At 47.0% G+C, this 23,789-nt stretch overlaps 1 protein-coding gene across 1 annotated transcript in view; it reads right to left on the bottom strand.

Annotated features, from left to right (window-relative positions):
• The window catches only part of LOC146355565 (von Willebrand factor A domain-containing protein 7-like), a 43,690-nt gene that overhangs the window by 14,890 nt on the left and 5,011 nt on the right, over nucleotides 1–23,789 (bottom strand). The window contains exons 3-12 of the mRNA XM_084841002.1: nucleotides 23,604–23,783; nucleotides 21,658–21,733; nucleotides 17,986–18,077; nucleotides 15,598–15,762; nucleotides 15,004–15,213; nucleotides 12,547–12,685; nucleotides 10,019–10,155; nucleotides 5,287–5,577; nucleotides 4,931–5,149; nucleotides 716–888 (exon numbers count right to left, since the gene is read on the bottom strand). Coding sequence (XP_084697128.1) covers nucleotides 716–888; nucleotides 4,931–5,149; nucleotides 5,287–5,577; nucleotides 10,019–10,155; nucleotides 12,547–12,685; nucleotides 15,004–15,213; nucleotides 15,598–15,762; nucleotides 17,986–18,077; nucleotides 21,658–21,733; nucleotides 23,604–23,783 — 1,682 coding nt within the window. The remainder of the gene's footprint in view (nucleotides 1–715; nucleotides 889–4,930; nucleotides 5,150–5,286; nucleotides 5,578–10,018; nucleotides 10,156–12,546; nucleotides 12,686–15,003; nucleotides 15,214–15,597; nucleotides 15,763–17,985; nucleotides 18,078–21,657; nucleotides 21,734–23,603; nucleotides 23,784–23,789) is intronic.

Below are 23,789 nucleotides of genomic sequence, written 5' to 3'. Positions count from 1 at the left end.
ATTAGCATAAAATGTAACAATTTAAAAAATCTTTTCAATTGATATCATAAACATTAAACATCAAAATACAAAAACAACACAAAACCATTAAGAGTTTCTGGATTGCAACTCCTTCTCTTCCAGACATTAATGAATGCACTCCATTCAGTTGTACATGGAACAAAGATTTGGGTCTCACAGAGACGTGAATCATGGCTCCTTTGACGTAGGCTGAAATTTGTGGTCGTTCTCTAAAGGCAAAGACCAAATGTTCATAGAAATAAAGGGAAAGCTTTTGCCACATCCCTAGTTACTGGTAAGCTGCACCTGATGCCATTCTGTACCACAGGAGTGCAGAACCTCAGGCCCCAGGGCCAAATTAGGCTCTCCTGGGGTCGCAATCTGGCCATCTGGGGTTCCCCAGCTAGCGATGCCCCCTTCCTCTGGCCCCACTCCCTTTCCCTCAACCACCAATCATTTGGTGGTTTCTTTGCTTTTGTACAGCTTTTTCCCATTCTAAAAGGTTGCAATGCCTCTCCTAAGGCTTAGTTAATGGTAGTACAAGCGTTAAGCTAAAATATGCTGGTAGTTTTGCGCCCACCCCTTTTGCCTTTGTCCCCTTTTGTCTTCGGCCCCACCCATCCCCAGGAGCTTCTCTGAAATGGAATTTGGCCTTTGTGCTGAAAGAGGTTCTGCACCCCTGCTATCGCCAGTAAACACAGGAATGGCCACATACCGGGGCGTGCAAGGTAACAGGAGCAACGGCCAAGATGTTGCCGAGGGCATCAAAGGTTTGGTTCAAAGTAATGGAGTCTATGGGGGTCCCTAGTGTAGAAATAGAGACCAGGCGCTGGACCTGAATGCCTCCAGCATCCCCCATCAGCTTCATGGAGACAGTGTAGTTTGAGCCTGGGAAAAATACACAAAGGTTAGTAAGACTCACCTGGAAATCCCTGACCTTCCTTCCCCCTCTATCAATATTCCCACCCCACTACTGAGCTCCTGGGCTTTCCCTTCTGGGGTGTACGGGTCCATTCTGAGCTTCTTTGGGGTGTTTTTAAGAATCTGGAAATCAGCATGTTTTTCTGGATATAATGTTTAGTCGATGGGCATTTCGTTATCTCTGCTGCAGTTTCATAAGCAGCAGAGCAAAGACGTGAGAACAGCCACTTTCCTCTGGTCACCTGTGGCAAGTAAAAAATACCAACATCATCCAGGTGATCAGGCTCGGAGTTGTTTGTAAACTGGAGGAGAGGAAACAGCCACAGCTCAGTTGTAGAGGACCTGCTTTGAAGGCAGAAGGTCCCTGATCCAACCCCTGGCATTTCCAGCTGGAAGATTCCCAGGTAGCAGCTGATGGGAAAGACCCCCACTGGAGACCAAGGATGCTTAGGGAATGCATCCTCGGTGAATTCCAGTATGAACTGACACAATCTGCACCTTCAGGACCAATGTACGAACTGGAGCTTAGTTATCTACCGGCTTTTGCGTTACACATGTTCCGATGTGGTTCTCGGCTTAAAAACCGTATCAAAACATTTCTTTAAAATGTGCATTTTGATAGAAAATACTGTATGCTTAGAAAGGCATAGTTTGAATGTGTGTGTGTGTATTTAAATACAGCTTTAAATGTGAATTTTATTCTGGCTGAGAGAGAGAGAGAGAGAGAGAGAGAGAGAGAGAACGAACATAAGAGGAGCCCTGCTGGATCAGACCAAGGGTCCATCTAGTCATAGAATCATAGAACAACAGGGTTGGAAGGGGCCTTACAAGGCCATCGAGTCCAACCTCCTGCTCAATTCATGAATCCAAGTCAGAGCATCCCTGACAAGTGGCTGTCCAGCCTCGTCTTGAATGCCTCCAGTGTGGGGAGCCCACCACCTCCCTAGGTCATTGGTTCCATTGTCGTATTGCTCTAACAGTCAGGAAGTTTTTCCTGATGCTCAGCCGGAATCTGGCTTCCTGTAACTTGAGCCCATTCTTCCGTGTCTTGCTAGGGATGTAAGAACTCACCCTAGCTCGGTTCCTCCGGGCACTCACCAAAGCAGCACCCCCGCTTGCATCACCCTGGACCAGTGCTTGAGCCACCCATGATCTCAGTGAGTTTCCTGGGCTCACTGTGATCCCGTTCAGTGAACGCCCTCCATTTTCGTGCCTTTGATTTCTACGTAAAACAGGAAGTTTAAAAAATGTTCATATTTAAATAATACCTCTAATATTGCACTTATAAATGCTCATATTCAAATAATACCTCTAATATTGTGCTTATTTAGCTTTCCCAGCTCCAAACTGCGCATATTTAAATATGAGCTTTTTTTTTTACTTCCTGTTTTACGTAGAAATCAAGGGCGCGAAAATGGAGGGTGTTCACCAAACTGGATTGCAGTGAGTCCTGGAGAGTGCAAGCAGGCACGAGCAGGGGGAGAACAAGGACAGCGTCTCAGCAGGCGCAGTTTGGGGTTGCGGGTTGCCTGTCAAATTCCTGGACCCAGTCGGGCGCCCGCAACATCCCTATGTCCTGCATTCTGGGATGATCGAGAAGAGATCCTGGCCTTCCTCTCTGTGACAACCTTTCAAGTACTTGAAGAGCGCTATCCTATCTCCCCTCAGTCTTCTCTTCTCAAGGCTAAACATGCCCAATTCTTTCAGTCTCTCCTCATAGGGCTTTGTTTCCAGTCCCCTGATCATCTTTGTTGCCCTCCTCTGAACCCTCTCCAGCTTGTCTGCATCCTTCTTAAAGTGTGGTGCCCAGAACTGGACACAGTACTCCAGATGAGGCCTAACCAGTGCTGAGTAGAGGGGAATTAGTACTTCACGGGATTTGGAAGCTATGCTTCTATAATACAGCTCCAAATAGCATTTGCCTTTTTTGCAGCCACATCACATTGTTGGCTCATATTCAGCTTGTGATCTACAACAGTTCCAAGATCCTTCTCACTTGTAGTATTGTTGAGCCATGTATCCCCCATCTTGTAACTGCAGAACTTGGCATTTATCCCTATTAAATTTCATTCTGTTGTTTTCTGCCCAGTGCTTCAGCCTATCAAGATCACTTTGAATTTTGTTTCTGTCTTCCAGGGTATTAGCTATCCCACCCAACTCTGTGTCATCTGCAAATTTGATCAGCATTCCCTGCACCTCCTCCTCCAAGTCACTAATAAAAATGTGGAAGAGCACTGGGCCCAGGACTGAGCCCTGCAGTACCCCGCTTGTTACCTCTCTCCAGTTTGAGAAGATCCCATTGATAGTCCAGTGTTCTGTTCACACCGTGGCCAACCAGCTGCTCACGGGGAAACCCACAAGCAGGACATGAGTACAACAGCACTCTCCTGTCCATGTTCCCCAGGAACTGGTGCACATAGGCATACTGCCTCTGATACTGGAGGGAGCATACAGATAACCACTGATGAATGTGGAAATGGGATGAACAAACAAAGGGAGCAATCCTGTGGCCCACAGACAGCGTCCGAGGGGCCATAGGATACTTCAGATTCCCAGTTCTGAGGGGGGAATTGGTGCTCCAACCCTGTCTCCTTTGTAGCTGGCTGTCAGGGATGAGTCCCAGCCTTTTCGGATGTCTGACAGCTCCAATTCTGAGTCAGAGTTAGAACTACTAGATCAAGAAATGGGGGAGGGATCCTCCCTAGAGCGCCTAGATGCTGGGAGGGTTTCCTCCGATGGTCTTGACAAACAGCTGGCGCAGGCTGAGTCCCTGCCCCTCCCTCCACGGTGGGAATTCAAGTTTCTGAGGAGGAGGAGGAAAAGGGGCATGTCTTGAGAGATGCTAGGGTGCATTGCAAAGCGAAGCAGGAAAAGTTAGGGGCAGGGCTCAGATACTCCACCCAGATAGCCACTCTTGGAAGTCAACGTAGGAGGGAGCCACCTAAGGGAGGGGCATCACTGCAAAGCTAGTGGGGCCGTGGGGTTCATACCCAAACTGCCTGCAACTTCTCTATCTGCCTAGTTCTCTATCTTCTCCTCTGCCTAGAGACTACTGATTAGTTGTTAGGGCCTGATGCAGTCTGAGAGTTTCCTTGAATCTGCATTTGTAGGGAGGCTAGTCTCTAGCAAAATAAAGTCGTATTAGCCTGAAGCTCTGTCTGTTGTGGTGTTGATTGCAAAGGGAAAGGCCGATCCATTCTTGACACTGGTGTGGAAAGAACCATGCTAGCTGGCCTCTGAGGTTGGAAAAGTGACCTCGGAGAGGGGGAAAAGGGGGAATTCTGCAGGACGGGGAGGAGAATGAAGAGGCCAGGATATGAACTATTCTGAGTCCTCTCTAGCCTCCTTCCCTCCCCCTCTGAAACACCTTTTCAGCCCATCTAGTGAAAAATGCAGGGTGGGAGAACTGGGAGGTGAAGATCACTTCCGCTGCTCCTCCCATCCTGCAAAGGATGATCATAAGCCTCCGTATTCGGGGGCTTATGATCACTGGGGGTGCAAACCATAGGACTGCACCCTTGATGAGTGAGCAAGTGTAAAAGTGACACAGACTGAAGCTCTTGCAATGCTACAGCTGACTGATATGCACTGGCCAGAAGACCAGTGCAGTCCCTCAACATTTGTGGAATTACTTGCAAGATTGTCAGAGTGTAATCCAGCCTTCCCCAACCTAGTACCCTGTAGATGGGTTGGATTACAGGACCCATCATCCCCTGCCAGCATGGTCTTCCCCAATCCAGTACTCTTGAGATAAGCTACAACTTCCATCATCCCCAGCCAGCTGCTGGCTGAGGGTGCTGGGAGTTGTAGCCCAACACTTCTTGAGGGAGCCAGGTTGGGGAAGGCTGGTGTAATCAAATAGTACCTTTACACCCACTGTTAGTCCATACAGAATCGACTCTTGCTGAAGTTGCTTTTTTCCTAGGAAATTGGGTTTTTCTTTTATGCAACACGCATAATGTATAGTTCCGCCCTCCACGTGGTTGCTTCACACCCCAGGAAACTGTACCTTTCACAGGTCGTCCCTGTATTGGAAGTGCATATTCTTTCTCCCTTTCCAAAATCTGGAAGGAAAAGTCAAGCAAGCTCTTGCCCCCGATGTCCACCTCGTAGGAGCCACTGGGCGACATAGCCACAGCCCACGAACCCTGTTCCTTGATAGGAGACACCTTCACAACCTTGTGGCTGTCTGTGTTGATTACCATGTGAGCCGACACCAATGGAGCGCCTGCCATGGGATGACACAGAGATAGAAAGAGTTGTAGGAGGAGCAGAGGAGGAGCTGGCAGATTATACAAGGATCTCTCTCCCACTATCCACTAAAGCTTCTTGCTACCATGTTCTCTGTATCACAGCGTCCCCTACCTGAAGGCTGCAGCACAGTCATGCTGAATCCGGAGGAGAAGCTTAGGCTCTTGACTGAGACAGTGATTTCTGTGAGGGTCTCATCCACTGGGAAGGAGAACTGCATCCCATCCAGACGAGCAAGCGCCACCTTAACAGGGGCAGCATTCAGGGAGAGCTCCATTATACCTAGGATCTGGCTGAGCTTCTTTTTTGTGGTCTTCACATAGTAGCCACCAGAATAAGCAGCTAGTTCTTCGTAGACGTTAGCGTAACTGATCCCCGAAGCCTCGGGCTCTTCCTCAGCAATACCTGTGGAGATAAAGTGTAGATTTCCACCCCCTTGAAACCTGTTCCCCTCCACTTCCGCATTCACAAAAGTTACTTGGCTGAATTCTTTTTACTAGCATGCTAAGAAGGTAATCATCTGTGTTTCCATGCTGACTGCTAAGGAAGGGAACACCCCTCCCCTCCCGCAGCTAGCGTGGAAACGCAGGCTGCCTCTTAGCAGGGTAGTAACAAAAAAAAGTGCCTTTTACCAAGCAAACTGGTGGAGGAGGGGTCCATCCCTCATCTACCAGCCTGCTTATTCACATGCATGGAATTTCTGTTCACCTAGGGTGACCAGGTGATTTGTTAAATACAAGGCTGGACTACTGACATCATGCCCTGTCCGTAGGTTTCCTGGAAGAACCTGGCTGGCTGATGAAAGAAGAAAGAAAAATGGATGCTGGTTGAGGGATGGGTGAGAAAGAAAAATGGATGCTGGTTGAGGGATGGGTGAGAAAGAAAAATGGATGCTGGTTGAGGGATGGGTGAGAAAGAAAAATGGATGCTGGTTGAGGGATGGGTGAGAAAGAAAAATGGATGCTGGTTGAGGGATGGGTGAGAAAGAAAAATGGATGCTGGTTGAGGGATGGGTGAGAAAGAAAATGGATGCTGGTTGAGGGATGGGTGAGAAAGAAAAATGGATGCTGGTTGAGGGATGGGTGAGAAAGAAAAATGGATGCTGGTTGAGGGATGGGTGAGAAAGAAAAATGGATGCTGGTTGAGGGATGGGTGAGAAAGAAAAATGGATGCTGGTTGAGGGATGGGTGAGAAATTCATTGGGTTTGCACTTTAATGCAAGATTACCCAATTCAGCACTGCCCAGAAACAAATGAGGACCCAGACGCAATTTGTGGTTGGATATCCATACATTTTCAAGCTTGAGATGCATTCTGCAAAACCAAAAGATGTGTTCAATAACAGGCGCACATTTTAAAAGTGCATAAAGCAAATTGCAAATGTTCCTAAAATGCACACAGACATGTTTTAGTCAGTGGGTGCATGCATACAAAAAATGCATACCTTTAAAAATGCACCAAAAATATGTATTTTATTTCTGTGTGAGGAAAAAGAAAGCTTGCATGGAACCTGGACAGAATGAGCCTGGAAAACTGACAATATGAATGAGATCAAACTTGCCAGATTCGCCCAACCCTACGCTGAACTAAATGGACTCTTCCTATGTCCTTTTAAATTTATTTATTTTTATTTATTACATTTCTATACCGTCCAATAGCCAAAGTTCTCTGGGTGGCTTACAAAGAGGAGCTGGTGCTCTCCTTGTTTCAACTCCTCTCTCTGTCACTGAGAACAGAAAAGACTTGCAAAAACTATGTGAAATTTACATAATTGTGCATGTGAATGCACTGGTCTAAGCTAATAACCCCACTAAAAATCCCATTGCTGTACTTCACTCCAGTATTTTCCCAGGAAATCTGGGGCCCTGTTTAAATAAGACCTATGTATAAGCCTACAAAAGTTACTAGTCTGCATTTTTATTTTACTGGCCTGCTAAAAGGCTAGTAGTAGCCCATGTATCCACTCCTCCACAACCACCATGGAAATGCAGGCTAATAAAAAAATTATCTTCTACCAGAGAAGAGACTTTCCTTCCTCTGCAGCTAGCATGGAAACCAAGCAGACTGGGAGGGGAGGAAAAGAGCAATCCATCCCTTCTTTGCCAGCTCGCTTAGTCGCCTGCATAAAATTCCTGGTCGCCTATGCCTACCAAGAGAAAATTGTTAAATACAAGGCTGGTTTAAACATGATACCAAGTGAATGCAAAGAAGAGTACCCATGTGGATTTCCATGTGGTTGTCTTCACATCTAAACTGGATTGCAATGCTTACATGTACAGAATAGGACACCAGCATGGAGTGCTCCCCAGCCACAGATCCCTGGCATGAGGCTGATGGCCTCATTGTAAACTAGGGCTGCAATTTTTAATCCCATAAAAGATTTTGATTGTTTTGATAGGTGCATCAGACTAAAAAACAAACCCCGTTAAATATTTTTAATGAAAGTACTTTCAAATCCAGGCACCAAATTATTTAGGGTGGTTAAAACAAAAAGGGATTTTGAGGAGCTCCAAAAGGATCTCTCCAAACTGGGAGAATGGGCATCCAAATAGCAAATGCAGTTCAATGTAAGCAAGTATAAAGTTGGGGCAAAATATCCCAACTTCAAATGTAGCCTGATGGGATCTGAGCTAGCGGCCGGTGACTGACCAGGAAAGATATCTTGGGGGTGCGGTGGACAGCTCAATGAAGATGTCAACCCAGTGTGTGGCCACTGTAAAAAAGGCAAACTCCATGTTAGGCATAATTAGAAAAGGAATTGAGAATAAAACTGCCAATATCATACTGCCCCTATACAAATCTATGGTGCGGCCACACTTGGAATACTGTGTCCAGTCCTGGTCACCACACTTAAAAAGTGATATTGTAGAGCTGGAAAAAACGCAGAAAAGGGCAACTAAAATGATCAAGGGGCTGGAGCATCTCCTTCATGAAGGAAGGTTACAAGAGCTGGGATTGTTTAGCTTGGAAAAGGGAGGATAAGGGGAGATATGATACAGGTGTACAAAATTATGCATGGTGTGGAGAATGTGGATAGGGAGACATTTTTCTCCCTCTCTCATAATACTAGAACCTGGGGTCATCCCATGAAGCTGATTGGTGGGAGATTCGGGACAGATAAAAGGAAGGACTTTTCCACACAGCGCAGAGTTAAACTATGGAATTCACTACCATGAAAAGTAGTGATGGCCACCAATTTGGATGGCTTTGAAAGGGGGTTAGAGAAATTCATGGAAGAAAAGGCTATAAATGGCTCCTAGCCTTGATGGCTATGTGCTACCTCCAGTACCAGGGGCAGTGAGCCTATTATGTTATGTACACCAGTTGCTGGGGAACATGGGCGGGAGGGTACTGTTGCCCTCGTGTCCTGCTTGTGCGTTCCTGGTCGACAGCTGTTTGGCCACTGTGTGAACAGAACGCTGGACTAGATGGACCCTTGGTCTGATCCAGCAGGGCTCTTTGCATGTTCTTATGTGCTCCTCTTTCTCTCTCTTGTAGGCGGGAATAGCTCTTCTAAGTTGGTGCCTGTTCTGTGATGTAGGGATGTATTATACACAGCAAGGGTGCAGAATCTCAGGCCAAATCCAACCCACTGAGGGTCCCCAGATGGCCACATCCCTTCCCCTGGTCCCTTCCCCCGGTCCCACCCCCTTTTGCCTGATCACCAATTGTTTGGTGGTTTCCTGGCTGTTGTGCAGGGTTTTTTTGTTCATCCTAAAAGGCTGAAATGCCTCTCCTACAGCTTAGTTACTGGCAGTAAGAAGCTTAACCTAAAAAATGCCAGTATGTTTTGTATTTTGGCCCCACTCTTTTGCCTTTGGCCACTCCCACCACTAAAAGACGCTTGCTCCTTGGGAGGAAAGCTATGGCAAACCTAGACAGCATAGTAAGGAGCAGAGACATCACCTTGCCGACCAAGGTCCGCATAATCAAAGCTATGGTTTTCCCAGTAGCAACGTATGGCTGTGAGAGCTGGACTGTAAGGAAGGCTGAGCGCCGAAGAATTGATGCTTTCGAACTGTGGTGCTGGAGAAGACTCTTACGAGTCCCCTGGACTGCAAGGAGGTCAAATCAGTCCATCCTAAAGGAAATCAACCTGCCTGCTCATTGGAAGGACAGATCCTGAAGCTGAAGCTCAAATATTTTGGCCACCTAATGCGAAGAGAAAACTCCCTGGAAAAGACCCTGATGCTGGGAAAGACTGAAGGCAAAAGGAGAAGGGGACGGCAGAGGATGAGATGGCTAGATAGCATCACTGATGCAATGAATATGGACTTGAGCATGCTCCAGGAGAGAGCGCAGGACAGGAAGGCCTGGCGTGCTATGGTCCATGGGGTCACTGTAACAGGGACTGTATTATAGGCAGCTTTGTACTTGTCTAGACACCACAGGTGACCAGAATTCCATGCAGGTGAGTCAGTCGGCTGGTGTTGGGGATGGATGTATCTCTCCATTCCTCCACTACCAGTCTGCTTGGCTGATGAGGAAAGAAAAGCTATCCCATAGCTTTGTCCCTCATAGCCTGTTAAGCAGAAGGCAATTATTTTTAACTAGCCTGTTAAGAGGCGAGTAGTCTGCTTTTCCATGCTGGCTATGGAGGAAGGAGCTTTCCCTCTTCCGAGGCCAGCATGGAAGCACAGGCTACTAACCTCTATACAAACTAGTAAAAAATTACACACTAGTATCTTTTGTGGGCTTATTTACAAGGCTGATGACAGGCTGCAGGCAGGTATTTTCCCCCCCAGTGGCTAATGTTTATCCCTCAGTAGCTAAGAATCAGCCCCTCATCTTATTTTCTGCCTCATGTTCTTTTGATCAGATCAGTCTCCCTGCCAATATTTACATACTTCTGCGTTTCCTGCTGTCACAATGCCCTGTGAGGATGCTGTTCACCTCAGACCCAGAGGAATCAATCAGGAGTCTGAGTTCATCCTTCAGCGATGCATCTTTAGCTCCAGCATCAGTAAAGGTGAAGATCTTGGATCTGGAGAAGGCAGAAAGGGATTAGGTTGATGGTGGAGTGACGGTGAATGTGGAACAGCTCCGTAGCATTCATTGCTATCCATACAGCACCACCATCAATGTGCATGGTGTTTTACAGCGTGAACAGAAAAGGGCAGGGAGAGGAAGGTCCCTGCCCCAAGGAACATAAAGTCTGAAATTTGGTGGTGGAATGAGAATCTCACCAATGGTGGGAGATTCAGCACAATCTAAAGGATGCGCTTCTTCAGCAGGGCTGGCGTCAAAGGTAGGCAAGGGTACCTGCCGAGGGTCCACACCCCAGCAAGGGGCCCACTGACCAGAGCCTCCGGACCTGCTCCTCCTCTTCACCACTGCAACCTGCTTGTTCACCAGCCTCTGACTCTGGTGCAGGCAATGGTGGTGGTGTGAAGGAAGAGCAGTAGATGCCGTTGCCTAATTGCTCACTGGCTCTCTGCCTGTCAAGCAAGCGGTGCAAAGGTGATGATGAGGAGCAATAGCAGCTGCTGACAACAGTGCTGAAAACGTAGACTCACGGAGGGAGGGCCTCCCAGCAAAGGTGTCTTGCCCAAGGACCCTCCAAAACCTGGAGCCGGCAGCGCTCTTCAGCATAGTTAACTTAAAGAATTTTCTGGCACAAGATGTGGTCGTGGCTTTAAGAGATGGCTTTAAAAGGGGATTAGATGAAAAATGGGGGATAGAGATGGGGGAGAATTTCGTTCGGTCCATATTTTAAAGTGAACCGACCTAATAATTCACACTTCCCGGACCAATACATGAATTGAAATACAGTAATCTTTTGGATTGCACCCTTCTCCAAATGTTACTATGCAGTTCCCAGTGTTAAAAAAAAAAAAAATGCATACCAAGACTGTGTATACCAGGGGGGAATGTGTATAAAACATTGTATTTTAAGGGAAATTGCATACAAAAATGCTTAATTTAAGGGAAATTGTGTATGAAAGTAAATGTGAATGTTCATACACTTAAAAAAAGTTATTTCTTCATTCATTTGTTTATGTATTTACATTCTTTTTAGGCCACCTTTAAGGGTGGAACCCTCTCAAAGCAGTTTGTAAGAGAAAAAGTGGATACACTAAAAACCAATACGTGCATATTCGATAAAAATCAATATAAACAGAAACAACTGATAAAAACAGAAATTCACAGGCTGATGATGAAATGGGCCAGAACACGTGAGAAAGTGAGATGGGTGGGAAATAGGCTGACTTCTCCATTCCTAATGGAGGATAAGGCCATCAACAAGTACAAGTCATGAAGGCTACAAAATACCTCCCAGGGTCAGAGGCACCATGCTTCTGAATGAATACCAGTTGCTGGGGAACAACAGCAGAAGAGGGCTATTGCCCCCATGTAACCTGAGTGTGGGCTTCCAATGGGGGCATCCAGTTGGCCGCTGTGGGAAGAAACAAGAAGCTGGACTAGATAGGTCCTTGGTCTGATTCAGCAGGGATCTTCTTATGCCTTTAACAGCAGTGCTGCAGTGTTTCGAAGTGCAGGTACTCATCATGACAGAACCCATAGCCATGCCACCAAGGAGAGTCCAAAAATGCAGGCAGCTGGGTCGATCTTCCATTATCAATCAACCAATAACAGCAGTTTTCATTTCTACCAGGAGCAGGTCTATTATAAAGCTAATGGATCCTAGTTGGCCATTGAAGACCAAGCCGCCCCAAAATACTTTGCGTTACAACAGGGGTCACTCACAACTATGCACTGTTGCTGGGAAGATCCATCCCTCTGCCCCCCGCCACTGCCCACTACTATGAGGATTGCAGTTAAGATAGGAAGGAACAGGAATTTCTCTGGTGGATGGCAGATGATGTCAGTGTCTCCACGAATAAAAAAGTCCCGGTGCTGCATCCCTTTGAGCCCTTGCTCCACTATGCACTGCTTAGTAGGGGGAAGAAAAGGGATGGGAGAGGTAAGTGTAACAAGGGATGAATGTGAGGAAATATAGTCACAGATAATTGGACAGTATTGCTGGTGCAGATGAGGACTAGCATTTTTAAGGGCTTCACAGTAAGATAGATAGATAGATATACATGTTTTGAGGAAGTATTTGAAGGGAGGGGGAGAGAGAAAGAGAGGGAGAGGGAGAGAAAGAGAAGTGGCACCAAGTGGGTGATCTGAGAAGAAATCGGAGGCGTACGTCATCTTGAGTGCTGTTTTGGCCACCTTGAGCTCCATTTTTGGTGGAAAGGTGGGTTATAAGTTTAATAAACAAACATGCAGCAGTAAGGGATAATGGCCAAGAGATTTAAGAGAGCAGCAGACGTCCGCATAGCTGAAGCCAGATAGTAGGAGAGCAGGAGAAAAGGCCATTGGAGGTATATCGGGAAACCAGGGCAGAAAGTTAGGGTGGAGCCATTACCTTGGCAAGCTCTCTTGCAGAGCCAACTTCAGACCAGTTAACGACATCTCTGGGCAGTCACCACCACCAGTAGCAGTGAGGCTAGAGATATAGGCCTCAATCTCATCCACATCATGAGTCTTTTGGACTGGGCCAACGTCTAGAGGGAGACATATGGGTAGGGACTGAGCCATGAAGGACTGTAGCTGAAGGCTGCATATGCAGGCATACCCTAATGAAATACTTTATTTAGGGTGCAGTCCTATGGGTTGCACCTCGTTGGACTTAAGCCTCCAATCTTGGAGGCTTCCAAGTATCCAGTGCCCTACTACGCTGCTGCCGGCACAGGGGGAGGAGTGACGGAGGCAACATACACCTCTCCATTGTCCTTTGTTGTTCTTTTCCCTCTAGATAATAGATGAGCCTCTGAGCATGTCCTGCTGAAGCATGCTGGAGGGACCGGGCCTGGAGGGCCCATAGGATTTCTTGTATCCTGGACTCTCCTCCCTTCCCTGCCCACCACAATGCCCCCTTTCAGACTTCTCTGAAGTCCTCCGAGGCCACTTTTGTGACTTCATAATGCAGCAGCTGTGAGGGGGAGGAAGTGGATTCTGGAGTCTCCCTTCCAAGGTCACAGCAGGGTCTAGAGCCTCAGAAGGGGGAATCCGAAGGAGCCTATGGTCCCTGGGATGCTCTCCAGGAACCACAGAATTGCTCTCCTTGATAGTTAGTTCCATTTCTATCCTGCCCCTTCTCAGGGCTTCAGGTAGATAAGGACAATTTTTTAAAAATACATACCATAATAAAAAATAACATCCTTAGCTGTCACAGACATACTAAGGCTGGCTCAGTTTGCATAAATCGAAATGTGCTGATTCAAGTAAATTTGTGCAAATTAAAGTGTGGACTTATCCAGCAATACCCACACCCATGTTCAAGATCTTGCTATAAAGTGAATTTGGAAGCATGTCCCGTTCAGTATAGGTCCCCTGCAACTGTAACTTTAATTAGAAGCTTCCTCCTTGTAAGTTCTGCCCCTGTAATTGTTTCTACAATTGGGACATGGCATTACTGGACTGGCACATAATTAGTCAGCTTCTGTTCTCTGTTGGGGATGGGACTTTTCAAAGCAATTACAGTACTGCTATTTAATAAACAAACAAATAAAAAATGAGCAATAGTTTTGGCTGCAATGAGGAAACTAAATTAAAGCACTCTGCCTGAAGGGAACAGAAATGGAGTAATTAAGACACAATTGAGGGGCATTTTAGTAATATACCACCTTGTGAGAGTTCTGCCCTTAAAGGTGGCCTAAAATAATTTTAAATAAATAAAACTAAATAAGAATAAAATATTGCATCCTGCTGAACAAGAAGAAGTTAGAGAAGGAGAAACAACAAGGAAAAAACATCTACTTAAAGGGACAATTGCCCTGAAAAGCCTGAATGCAATTTGTGGGGCCATGCTGGGCAGTTTGGGCTGCAACTGTTGCTTTTAAATAATAAATAATTGCCACAAATCTGTTCTGACAAAAGATTGGAGGACAATACTGTAAACCTTTGGACTGCAACAGTGGAATGTAACACTGGGCAGTATCCAGTGCTGCCCGTGCAATTGCACAACCCACTGGTTCTTAAGGAAAGGAAAGGTTCCTCCTGTGCAAGCACCGGGTCATTGCTGACTCCTAGAGGGACGCCACTTGCACTGGCGTTTTCATGGCAGACTATGGCGGGGTGGTTTGCCATTGCCTTCCCCAGTGGTGGCTACCTTTCCCCCAGCAAGCTGGGTACTCATTTTACCGACCTCGGAAGGATGGAAGGCTGAGTCAGCCTGAGCCGGCTACCTGAGACCCAGCTTCTGCTGGAATCGAACTCAGGTCGTGGGGAGAGTTTCGGCTGCAATACTGCCGCCTACCACTCTGTGCCACATGAGGCTCTTACTGGTTCTTAAAGCAACTGGCAATGAATGGAAACACTTGCTTCCAGAACAGGACAGGTCAGCGGAGCTCACACTAGAGAAATTAGAAATTTTTATTAGAAATGCAAAAACAATCCTGCAAAGATGTGTTACCATTTAAACTACTACTACTGTATAAAGTAGGGATCCCATCAAAGGAAAGGAGAGAAGCATCTACTCTTGGCTTTGTTATTTCCCTCATTCTCTGGCTTCTTTATGCTAGTCTGACACAAGCAGTAGTAAAACTTGAAAGCCTTGTAATAACCTCAAGCCCTTCTCAGAGGATCCACCAGTTATTTTGGCATTCCCAGCACATGACATCATGGCTCCTGCTCTGAAAAAGAGTCCTGGAGCTGCATCCTCTGCTACATCTCTGGTCAGCCATTCTTAAAATACATAATCAGACAGGTCGGCCATGACGTTGTTTGGATTCTGCATAGGAACTGACTGGATGAAGGATGGTGATTCCAGACTAAACAGACTAGTCTGGAAGGAACCAAACTTTTTCTGTTGCCTCCTTACCTGGATCATTGAAGGGCACAAGAATGTAGTTATACGGTGCATCAGGGGAGCCAGAATAGTTCCGGAGGAGTTGGATGCACGTCGTTTTGACGTGGTTGATGTCATCTGACATGCTGCCGGTTGTGTCTATTACAAAGGTGAGGGAATAGCCTTCCAAGTTGAAGAACTTCTGGAAAGTATTACGGCCCACCTGGTTAAGGAGGCCAGATCCTGAGCAAAGACAGAGCAGAATCAGGTTTTGTCTATACTGCATCTCAGACTATTGTAACTGGCAATTGGTTACTTTGTTTTTACAGGCAAAAGAACAAAAGTTGTAGGAGTGCGAATGGTTTTTGTCCAGAGGTCCTAGACCAGCCTTCCCCAATCTGGTCCCATCCAGATGTGTTGTACTGTACGTCCCATCATTTTCAGTCATTGGCCATGCTGACTGGAAATGATGGGAGTTGGAGTTTAACACATCTGGATGGCACCAGGTCGGGGAAGGCTGTCCTAGAGGACAGCATCAATAGGGCCATTCCCATCCAGTGACTAGAGCAGGTTTCTGCAGCAAGTCATTGAAACCCGGATATTCCATGGATCAGGCTGTGGACTTACCATCTCCTACAAAGAAGTCCCTTGTAGCTTGTATGGCTAGTTCAGCCGCTTGCTGATGAAAGTGATAGTGTGGGGAGAGCAGAGGGTTAGAGGTCTCTTTGTTGATGCCGCCAGTGGGAGGAAAACCTTGAGTCGGATCATATATCCCACCATGTCCACATTTGCCTGCAGAAAGAACACAGGAAAGAGGATGTTGTAGGCCAGGGGTGGGCAGAAGTTAGATCTCCAGATATTTTGGACTTCAGCTCCCAGCATTCCTCACCATTGGCCATGCTGTCAGGGGCTTACGGGAGTTGAAGTCTAAACGTGTAGAGATCTACCTCTGCCCACTCTGGAGTATGCATATGAATTGCAGGGCTGGATTGAAACAACAGCTCATCTAAGCCAGAGATACCCAACTGTGAGGGCCATTCATTCATTTTGCTTACATACGGAGGCTGCATTTAGCCTTTATATGTATAAGTGCAGTTTGTGGCTGGGCAGGCTCCTGTGTGGTGTAAGCTAGGTGTAAGGGCTGGTTCACCCATCACACTCTTAACGAACGAGCTCAAGGAAGTCAGCCCTAGTCTGTTTGGAATGTTGAAGAATTCCTCCTAGCAGTTGTTTTTACAGCCCAGGAAAGTTGGGGAAACCTTGAATTGCATATCTGCCTCCCAAGTCCCCCAAGAGAGTTCTGACCATTGCATACACATGCCTCAGCAGGAGCAGCTCCATAAGGACACAAGGATAGAAGAAAAGCTATGCTGAATCAAACCAAAGGCCTGTCTCAGGGGTGTTGACCCTCTTTCAGCTCAAGGGCCAAATTCAGTTTTGGAGAAGCTTTTGGGGGCCACATTCTAGTGGTGGGCAGGGCCAGGCAAAAGGGGTGGGGCCCAAATTCCAGCATGTTTTAGATTAAACCTCTTACTGCCAATAAGTAAGCCTTAGAAGAGGCATTTCAATCTTTTAGAATGGGAAAAAACTGCACAAAAGCCAAGAAAGTACCAAACAATTAATGGTCAGGGGAAAGAACCCACCAAGAGGTCTGGTGTCATCTCGTGGCATCTTTGAGCAGCTACTGAGCCCCAGCAGCTATTTGGACTGGAACACCAGTCCTGCCCCCCACCACTGGCAGAGATGCTGGCCTGGGAGCTGCCCGCAATTTTAATTTCCCAGAACTCCCTTGAAACAGCATCACTCCAAGTCATTGTGCACAATTAAAATGGCAGCTTGAGGTGGCCAGGCACTCATCACAGCAGTGCTGCTGCTGTCTGCCATGGCTGCCAGGTAATCCCACTGATACTGGCAGGCACTTTGCCAAAGGCACCCTCATACCTGGAACCAGCCTGGCCCACCAATCCACTTAGAATCATAGGGTTGGAAGGGGCCTACAAGACCATTCAAGACCATCCCCTGTTCAATGCAGGAAGCCTGATTCCCAGATGGTCCCCCACAAGTACTAACCAGGGCTGACCCTGTTTAGCTTTCTTATACTGTTGTGGAGCTTCTCTTGCCCAGGGTAGATCTGTGGCGACCATTCTTGCTTTCTTCTTCTTCCTGAAGTGCACCAAAAGTGGAGGAGGGGCAGGAAAGCTCCTCAAACCTCTCCAGGATATAGCAGCAGCTAGTGAGAGCCCTCATGATTCCAAACCAGAAGAAGAGGGAGAGGTTCCCATAAAATTGCTTAATGGGAGTGTAATGTGTGAAAACACTAACCAGATTTTGGTTTCTGGTCAAGTGGATGCTTTGGGGAGATTCATATCATAGAATCATAGAATAGTAGGGTTGGAAGGGGCCTATAAGACCATCGAGTCCAACCCTCTGCTCAATGCAGGAATCCAAGTCAGAGCATCTGATTGAGGCCCCCTAAAGCCATTTTGCTACCTGAGGCAGAGCAGAAAATGGAACCCCCACCCTGAGTCAAGCTGCACAGTACCCAAGGCCAGTCAAGTTATTTTGACATCTCAGGCAGAAAATGCCACAACTGCCTCTCCCCGGCAGTAAAAAAAATACAATAATGAAAACGTTAAAATAACTAACCATTTGCTGTCCTTTCCTGACACCCAAAATCAGCTGCTTGAGGTGGCTACCTCACTTTGCCTAATAGTAGGTCTGGCCCTGACATCATGATATTTATTCCCTGTTAGTCCTCAGCATCTAGGAATAAAATGCAGTCACACAGTGAACACTGAAGTTGACTGCTAGACCATGCCGCCATGTAGTCATAACCCGCCTTTAAAAAACAACATAAAAATAGTGTGTGTGTGTGTGTGTATGTATGTATGTGTATGTATGTGTGTGTGTGTGTGTATGTATGTATATATGTGTGTGTGTGTGTGTGTATATATATATATATATATATATATATATATAATAAACACATATCCTAGCAATGATTGCTGGTCTTACCTCTTTGTTTTGTCCTGCATGTTCGTGATACCTTATATCCACTCGTGAGCAGGTCATTCACTAGTATGTTTCTATCACAAACGTACCGGTCCCTATGAAACAGAGAACTTGGACGTTGGGAAATGTGCTGTTTTGGGATTAATATTCCGGCGGAGGGTGGGTTGCTCAGGACTAGGATCTGTAATCCCAAACTACATTTAATAATTCGCTAAAGATAAGAATCCAGCCAGACCTGGGACTGCACACCAGTTGAAAGCCAGTATACTCCAGTGGTTAGAGCAGGGGTGGTCAACCTGCCAAAGAAAGGCCATATGCAGCTGGCCCTCGGCCTAATTTCAAAAGCGCTCTTGATTTTCTTTCTTTCTTTCTTTCTTTCTTTCTTTCTTTCTTTCTTTCTTCCTTCCTTCCTTCCTTCCTTCCTTCCTTCCTTCCTTTCTTTCTTGCCCATCTGGCTGGTCACCCAGCCACTCTGGGCAATGTACAATAATAAAAACAGTTTAAAACAATAAAATTCTACATTAAAAACATCATATTTCTAAAAATAACCCACCCCAAATGTCTGCCTGAACAACCACGTTTTTAATGCGTGGCGGAAGCTCATTATAGAGGGGGCATGGCAGAGTTCCCTAGGGAGGGAGTTCCACAGAGTGGGGGCCACCACAGAGAAGGCCCTCTCCCTCATCCTCACCAGTCTAGCTGTCCTGGCTGATGGGACAGAGAGAAGGCCATCCAAGGCTGATCTTGTTAAGCGGCCTGTCTGGTGTTGCTGGAGGCACTCCTTAAGATAGGCTGGGCTGGAACCATATAGGGTTTTAAAGGTCAAAACCAACACCTTGAATTTGGCCTGGAAAGCAACTGGTATCCAGTGCAACTCCTTCAGCACTGGAGTGATGTGATCTCGCTGGTGGCTGCCTTTAATCCGGCGAGCTGCCGCATTCTGTATCAGCTGCAGCTGCCGAACCGTCTTCAAGGGTAACCCCACGTAGAGCACATTACAGTAGTCTAAATGAGAGGAGACCAGGGCATGTACTACCAATGGGAACAGATGGTTGGGAAGGTAGGGGCGCAGCCGTCATATGGAGTTGGTACACTGCTGTCCGGCTCATAGCTGACACCTGAGCCTCCATGGACGCTGAGAGTCTAAAATGACCCCCAGGTTACAGACCTGGTCTTTCAAGGGTAGCCATACCCCATTCAACACCAGGTCAACATCCCCCAACCTCCTCTTGTCTCCCACCAAAAGTACCTCAGTCCTGTCATGGTTCAGCTTCAGCTTATTCCACCCCATCCAACCACTCAATGTCTCCAGACATTTGGACAGGGATTCTACGGCCAACCTTGGTGAAGATTTGAACAAGAGGCAGAGCTGCATGTCATCCGCATATTGATGACACCGCACCCCAAACCTCCTGATGATAGCCCCCAGCGGCTTCACATAGATGTAAAATAACACTGGGGAGAGGATGGAACCCTGTGGCACCCCACAAGTGAGCGGCCACGGGTCCGAAAACTCCTCTCCCAGTGCTACCCTCTGGTACCTGCCAGAGAGGAAGGACCGGAACCACCGTAATACGGTGTCTCCAGTGCCCAAGCCCTCCAGGCGGTCCAGGAGGATACCGTGGTCAACGGTATCAAAAGCCGCTGAGAGGTTGAGGAGAACAAGGAAGGAACATTCACCCCTATCCAGAGCCCTCCTCATATCATCCACCAGGGCAACCAAGGCTGTTTCTGTCCCATGCCCAGGCCTGAAGCCTGACTGAAATGGATCTAGATAATCAGCTTCTTCCAAGTGTGCCTTCAACTGCATCGCCACCACCCGCTCAATCACCTTGCCCCAAAATGGCAGGTTCGAGACTGGGTGAAAGTTGTTCAGAACTTGGGGATCCAAGGAGGGCTTTTTAAAGAGTAGTCTTATCACTGCCTCCTTGAGAGCTGATGGCATCACTCCCTCCTCAAGGGAGGTGTTCACCACCACCCTGATCCCCTCACCCAGCCTCTCTCTGCAGCTCATAATGAGCCAAGATGGGCAAGGATCGAGTAAGCAGATGGTCGGCCTTACAGATGAAAGCACCTTGTCCACTTCATCAGAAGGAGAAGCTGGAACTGATCCCACAAAACCAGTTTGCCACAGGTAGGGATGGGGGAGAATTTCTCCCCAAAACTTTGGGGGGCCGAGTGCCAACGTATTCGGCCCCCCGAAGTAGTTTCGGGGAGAAATTCTCCGCCCCCCGCCCCCCCCGGGATGGGACTTACCTTTCCCGAATGTCCCTCCTGGCGGCGGGTCCCGGCGGCGGTTCGGCAGGTCTTCGACAGGGGCAGAGGCGGCAGCTGGTCTTTCGACCGGCTGCCGCCGCCACCATTCCAATAAAAGTAAAAAAAAAACAACGCCCCCATGATAGGCTACGTGACGATTAACGTAGCCTATCACGGCTAGATTTGCAAAGTCAGCCGTGATAGGCTACGTAAATCGTCACGTAGCCTATCACGGGTGATTTAAAAAAAAAGAAAAGAAAAGCGCGTACGGCTAATGGCGGCCCCCATAGGGAGCCGCCATTCGCGTTCCTTATTTGGTCACTGTAGTCTACGTAAAGATTACGTAGACTACGGCGAAAATAAGGGCAACGCTATTTAACTTTTTATTTTGCGGCTGGGCGAGGCGAGGCGAGGCGCCTCCTCCCCGGCCTGAATTTCAGCCGGGCGAGGCGGGAAGCCTCCCCCCAGGCCTGAATTTCGGCCGGGCGAGGAGGGAAGCCTCCCCCCCCCAGCCTGAACTTCGGGGGGAGCAGCGAAGCGCCTCCCCCCCACCGTGAAGCAAGCTGCGAGACCAGGTGTGGCTTTCGTGCACCCCTAGCCACAGGCCGCCTCTTGCTCACTAACTGTATCCACAGCGCACAGAATAACACTCCTAATCCAATCAATTTTATCCGCAAAATGACTTACTGAGGCCTCACAGGAAGCCTTAGAATGCTCCAGCGGTTCCAGAGCAACTGGACCGACCAGGCTCCAGACCACTTGGAACAGCCTCCTGGGACAGCACTCTGCAGACGCAATAGAAGCAGCATAATATTCCTTTTTTGCTGCCTTCACCGCCACGTGATAGGCTGAAGATACAGCTCTAGCCCGTGTCTGATCGTCTTTGGAGCGAGACTTCCGCCACCGGCGCTCTAGCCGTCTCACCTCCTGTTTCAGAGCTCGTAACCGCGGATTGAACCATGGTGCAGTCCGAGCCCTGTTCAGGGGGAGAGGGCGTTTCGGAGCCACCCGATCTAATGCCCCAGTGATTGCGGCATTCCAGACACCCACCAGGGTCTCGACCGAGTGGCCGTTGCCGTACTCCAGAGAATCCCCAAGCGTGTTCAGGAATCCATTTGGATCCATAAGACGCCTGGGGCGGACCATTTTAATGTGATCAGGTCTCCATGTGATCAGGTCAGAATTCTGGCAAGAGTTCTTCCCTGGCAGCCCACTACATGTGAAGGGAGAGGGAGTGAGAGAGAGCTGGGTGGCAGAAAGAGAGAGATGAGAGAAACAGAGAGAGAGAGAAAGAGGAAAAGGGCTGACCCTCCCACTTTTGGCTCTGGCCCCTGCCAGATTAGCCACAAGGGAATGCAGCCCTTGAGAGAAAAAATGTTGCCCACTCCTGGATTGGGTATGAGATTGTGATCTCCTTACCTTGATTCTTTGGTGCAGTCACGACAGGTTGCCTTAGAGGCAGGGGCAGCAGGAAAAGCAGGAACGGTTGTGTTCACTGTAGGGCACATAGAATGGGGAAAGATTCTGTTTTAGACACAGTTGAATTCCACTTATATCTGCAATTCAGCAAATTTGACAGATTTGTTATTGTTCTGTAACCTGATTTCAGAGCCTAAGTAGAAAGAGGGCTGTACATTGCAATCAATTAAATGAAAATACACAAGTAGTCCTTTTGCAAGTGCTTTGGAGCCTTCTTATGGTTGGGTTAGGTGACAAGCTTGAATGTATTTGGGACACTGCATTCCAAATATAAAATGCTGTCAAATAAAGGGTGTGAGGCAGCAAATTTAATCTTTTGTCTAACTAAGGCTGCAACCCTGTTCTCACTTATATGGAAATAAATCCCACTGAACTCAATGAGGCTTACTTCTGAGAAGACATGAATTGGATTCCACCGCATGAGATTAGCAGCAGAATATTGTTATGTAGTTTTTGGGCCTACTCCGGCAGTTTAGCCAAGCAGGTTATTCTTCAGAAAGGACAGTGATCCAGTTTAGGAACACAATAGATGCTTTATTTGTTCTCTTTCTGAAACACAAAACTAGGCTTCCTTTCTTCACCCCACCCTGCACACCCACAGGCCTTCTTAATTCCAGAACCTCCTGTGGTTTTCTGGGCCCGCCTCTCCACAGACAGCTCTCCTACCAGGAACATAAAGCATAAACTGACTTGGTTGCAATATGAAGAGAAATGAAAGAGGGAAGATAAGCAGGAACAAAAGAGTGTGATCACTCAAACATAGAAAGTATGATTTTAGAATGGATATGACGAGAACCAAAGTCAGCAAAAAGAGCAAAGAAGAAGAGGAGAAACACTGTTATATTTATGGTTAAGAAACTGGAAATGAAATGCAGGGGGAAGAATAAATTCTGTGGGTTTTAGATGAGATAAACAGACTGACACAAAGGGCATTATGGTAATCAAGCCTAGATAAAGGATCTAGATGAAGGACGAGAATGAACAAAAGAATATCTGCAGAGAAAATGTTTTAGAAATATTAAAAAGAATGTCTAATCTGAATGAACAATAATGACGTAATTTTGAAAGGGTCTGTATCTGCTACAGCAACAAGAACAACAACTAAGACAAGGAAGTGTCCAGAATCGTATGCAGGTAGTAGGAGTGGGAAGGAGGAGAAATAGAATCACCGTCAAGAATGAAAGAAAAACGTGTTCTTAGAGAAATTTGATTTAGTTATTTTCATTTATGTATGCATTTATTTAAAATTATTTATTGGCTGCATTTAAGTGTGGAACCCTCCCATTTAAGAAAGCAGTAAGTCATCCAAGAGAAAGCAGCAGCAGCAGCAGCAGCAAGACAGGAAGAAAGGCTAGCAACTGAACAGCTGTTGATTGTTGCATGCTCATCCTGTGATGGTCTCCTGTAAAAACAAATTTTGAAACTTCTAGGAGGGCTAGAAAATTCTGCAAAACCTACTGGACCAGAGGTGATAGTGGGATAAAAGAACCTTGTGTGCAGAAATTAGGGCATACAGCAGTGTTCCCCAACTTGGTGTCCTCCAGATATTTTGGAATACAACTCCCAGCATTCCTGCCTAGTAGCCATGCTCAGTGGGGTTGAAATCCAAAACATCTGGTGGGGCACCAGATTGGGAAAGGAGTTCTAGGATTTTTGTGAATAGGTTTTCTATCAGTGTAGATTGTTTGAAGAAAACCTGGTCAGAGCCTTGCTAGTTAACCTCCCTTGCCAAGTTTGCATAAAGACAAGCATGATAACATTTGTAAAGCATATATTTTTTAACACTGTAAGCAGTAATAGTTTACAAAGGGATCACTCTGGTTATAGGGAAAGCTGGAAAACAAGGGAGAGCCCATTCCATGTTTTGCACATTCAGCATGACTTACACAGATATCCGTAAGGGTGGCTATTTCCCATTTCAACCCAGTTAGTGTTGCTGTAGAATTGCTGGAGCACGTGGAGGGCTTTTCCGGTGCTTAGGCGAGCCAATTCCAAAGCTGAGGAGTTCACAGGGCCTTTCAGGCCAGATAGCACAGAGTCCCTCAGGTTTCGCAGTTGTTGACTACCTGGGA

The sequence above is a fragment of the Heloderma suspectum genome, chromosome 2, assembly GCF_057233095.1.
Source record: "Heloderma suspectum isolate Gila_16-S chromosome 2, 16-S_ref, whole genome shotgun sequence".
NCBI classification, from domain to species: Eukaryota; Metazoa; Chordata; class Lepidosauria; order Squamata; family Helodermatidae; genus Heloderma; species Heloderma suspectum.
This window is presented reverse-complemented; position numbering and strand designations above follow the sequence as displayed.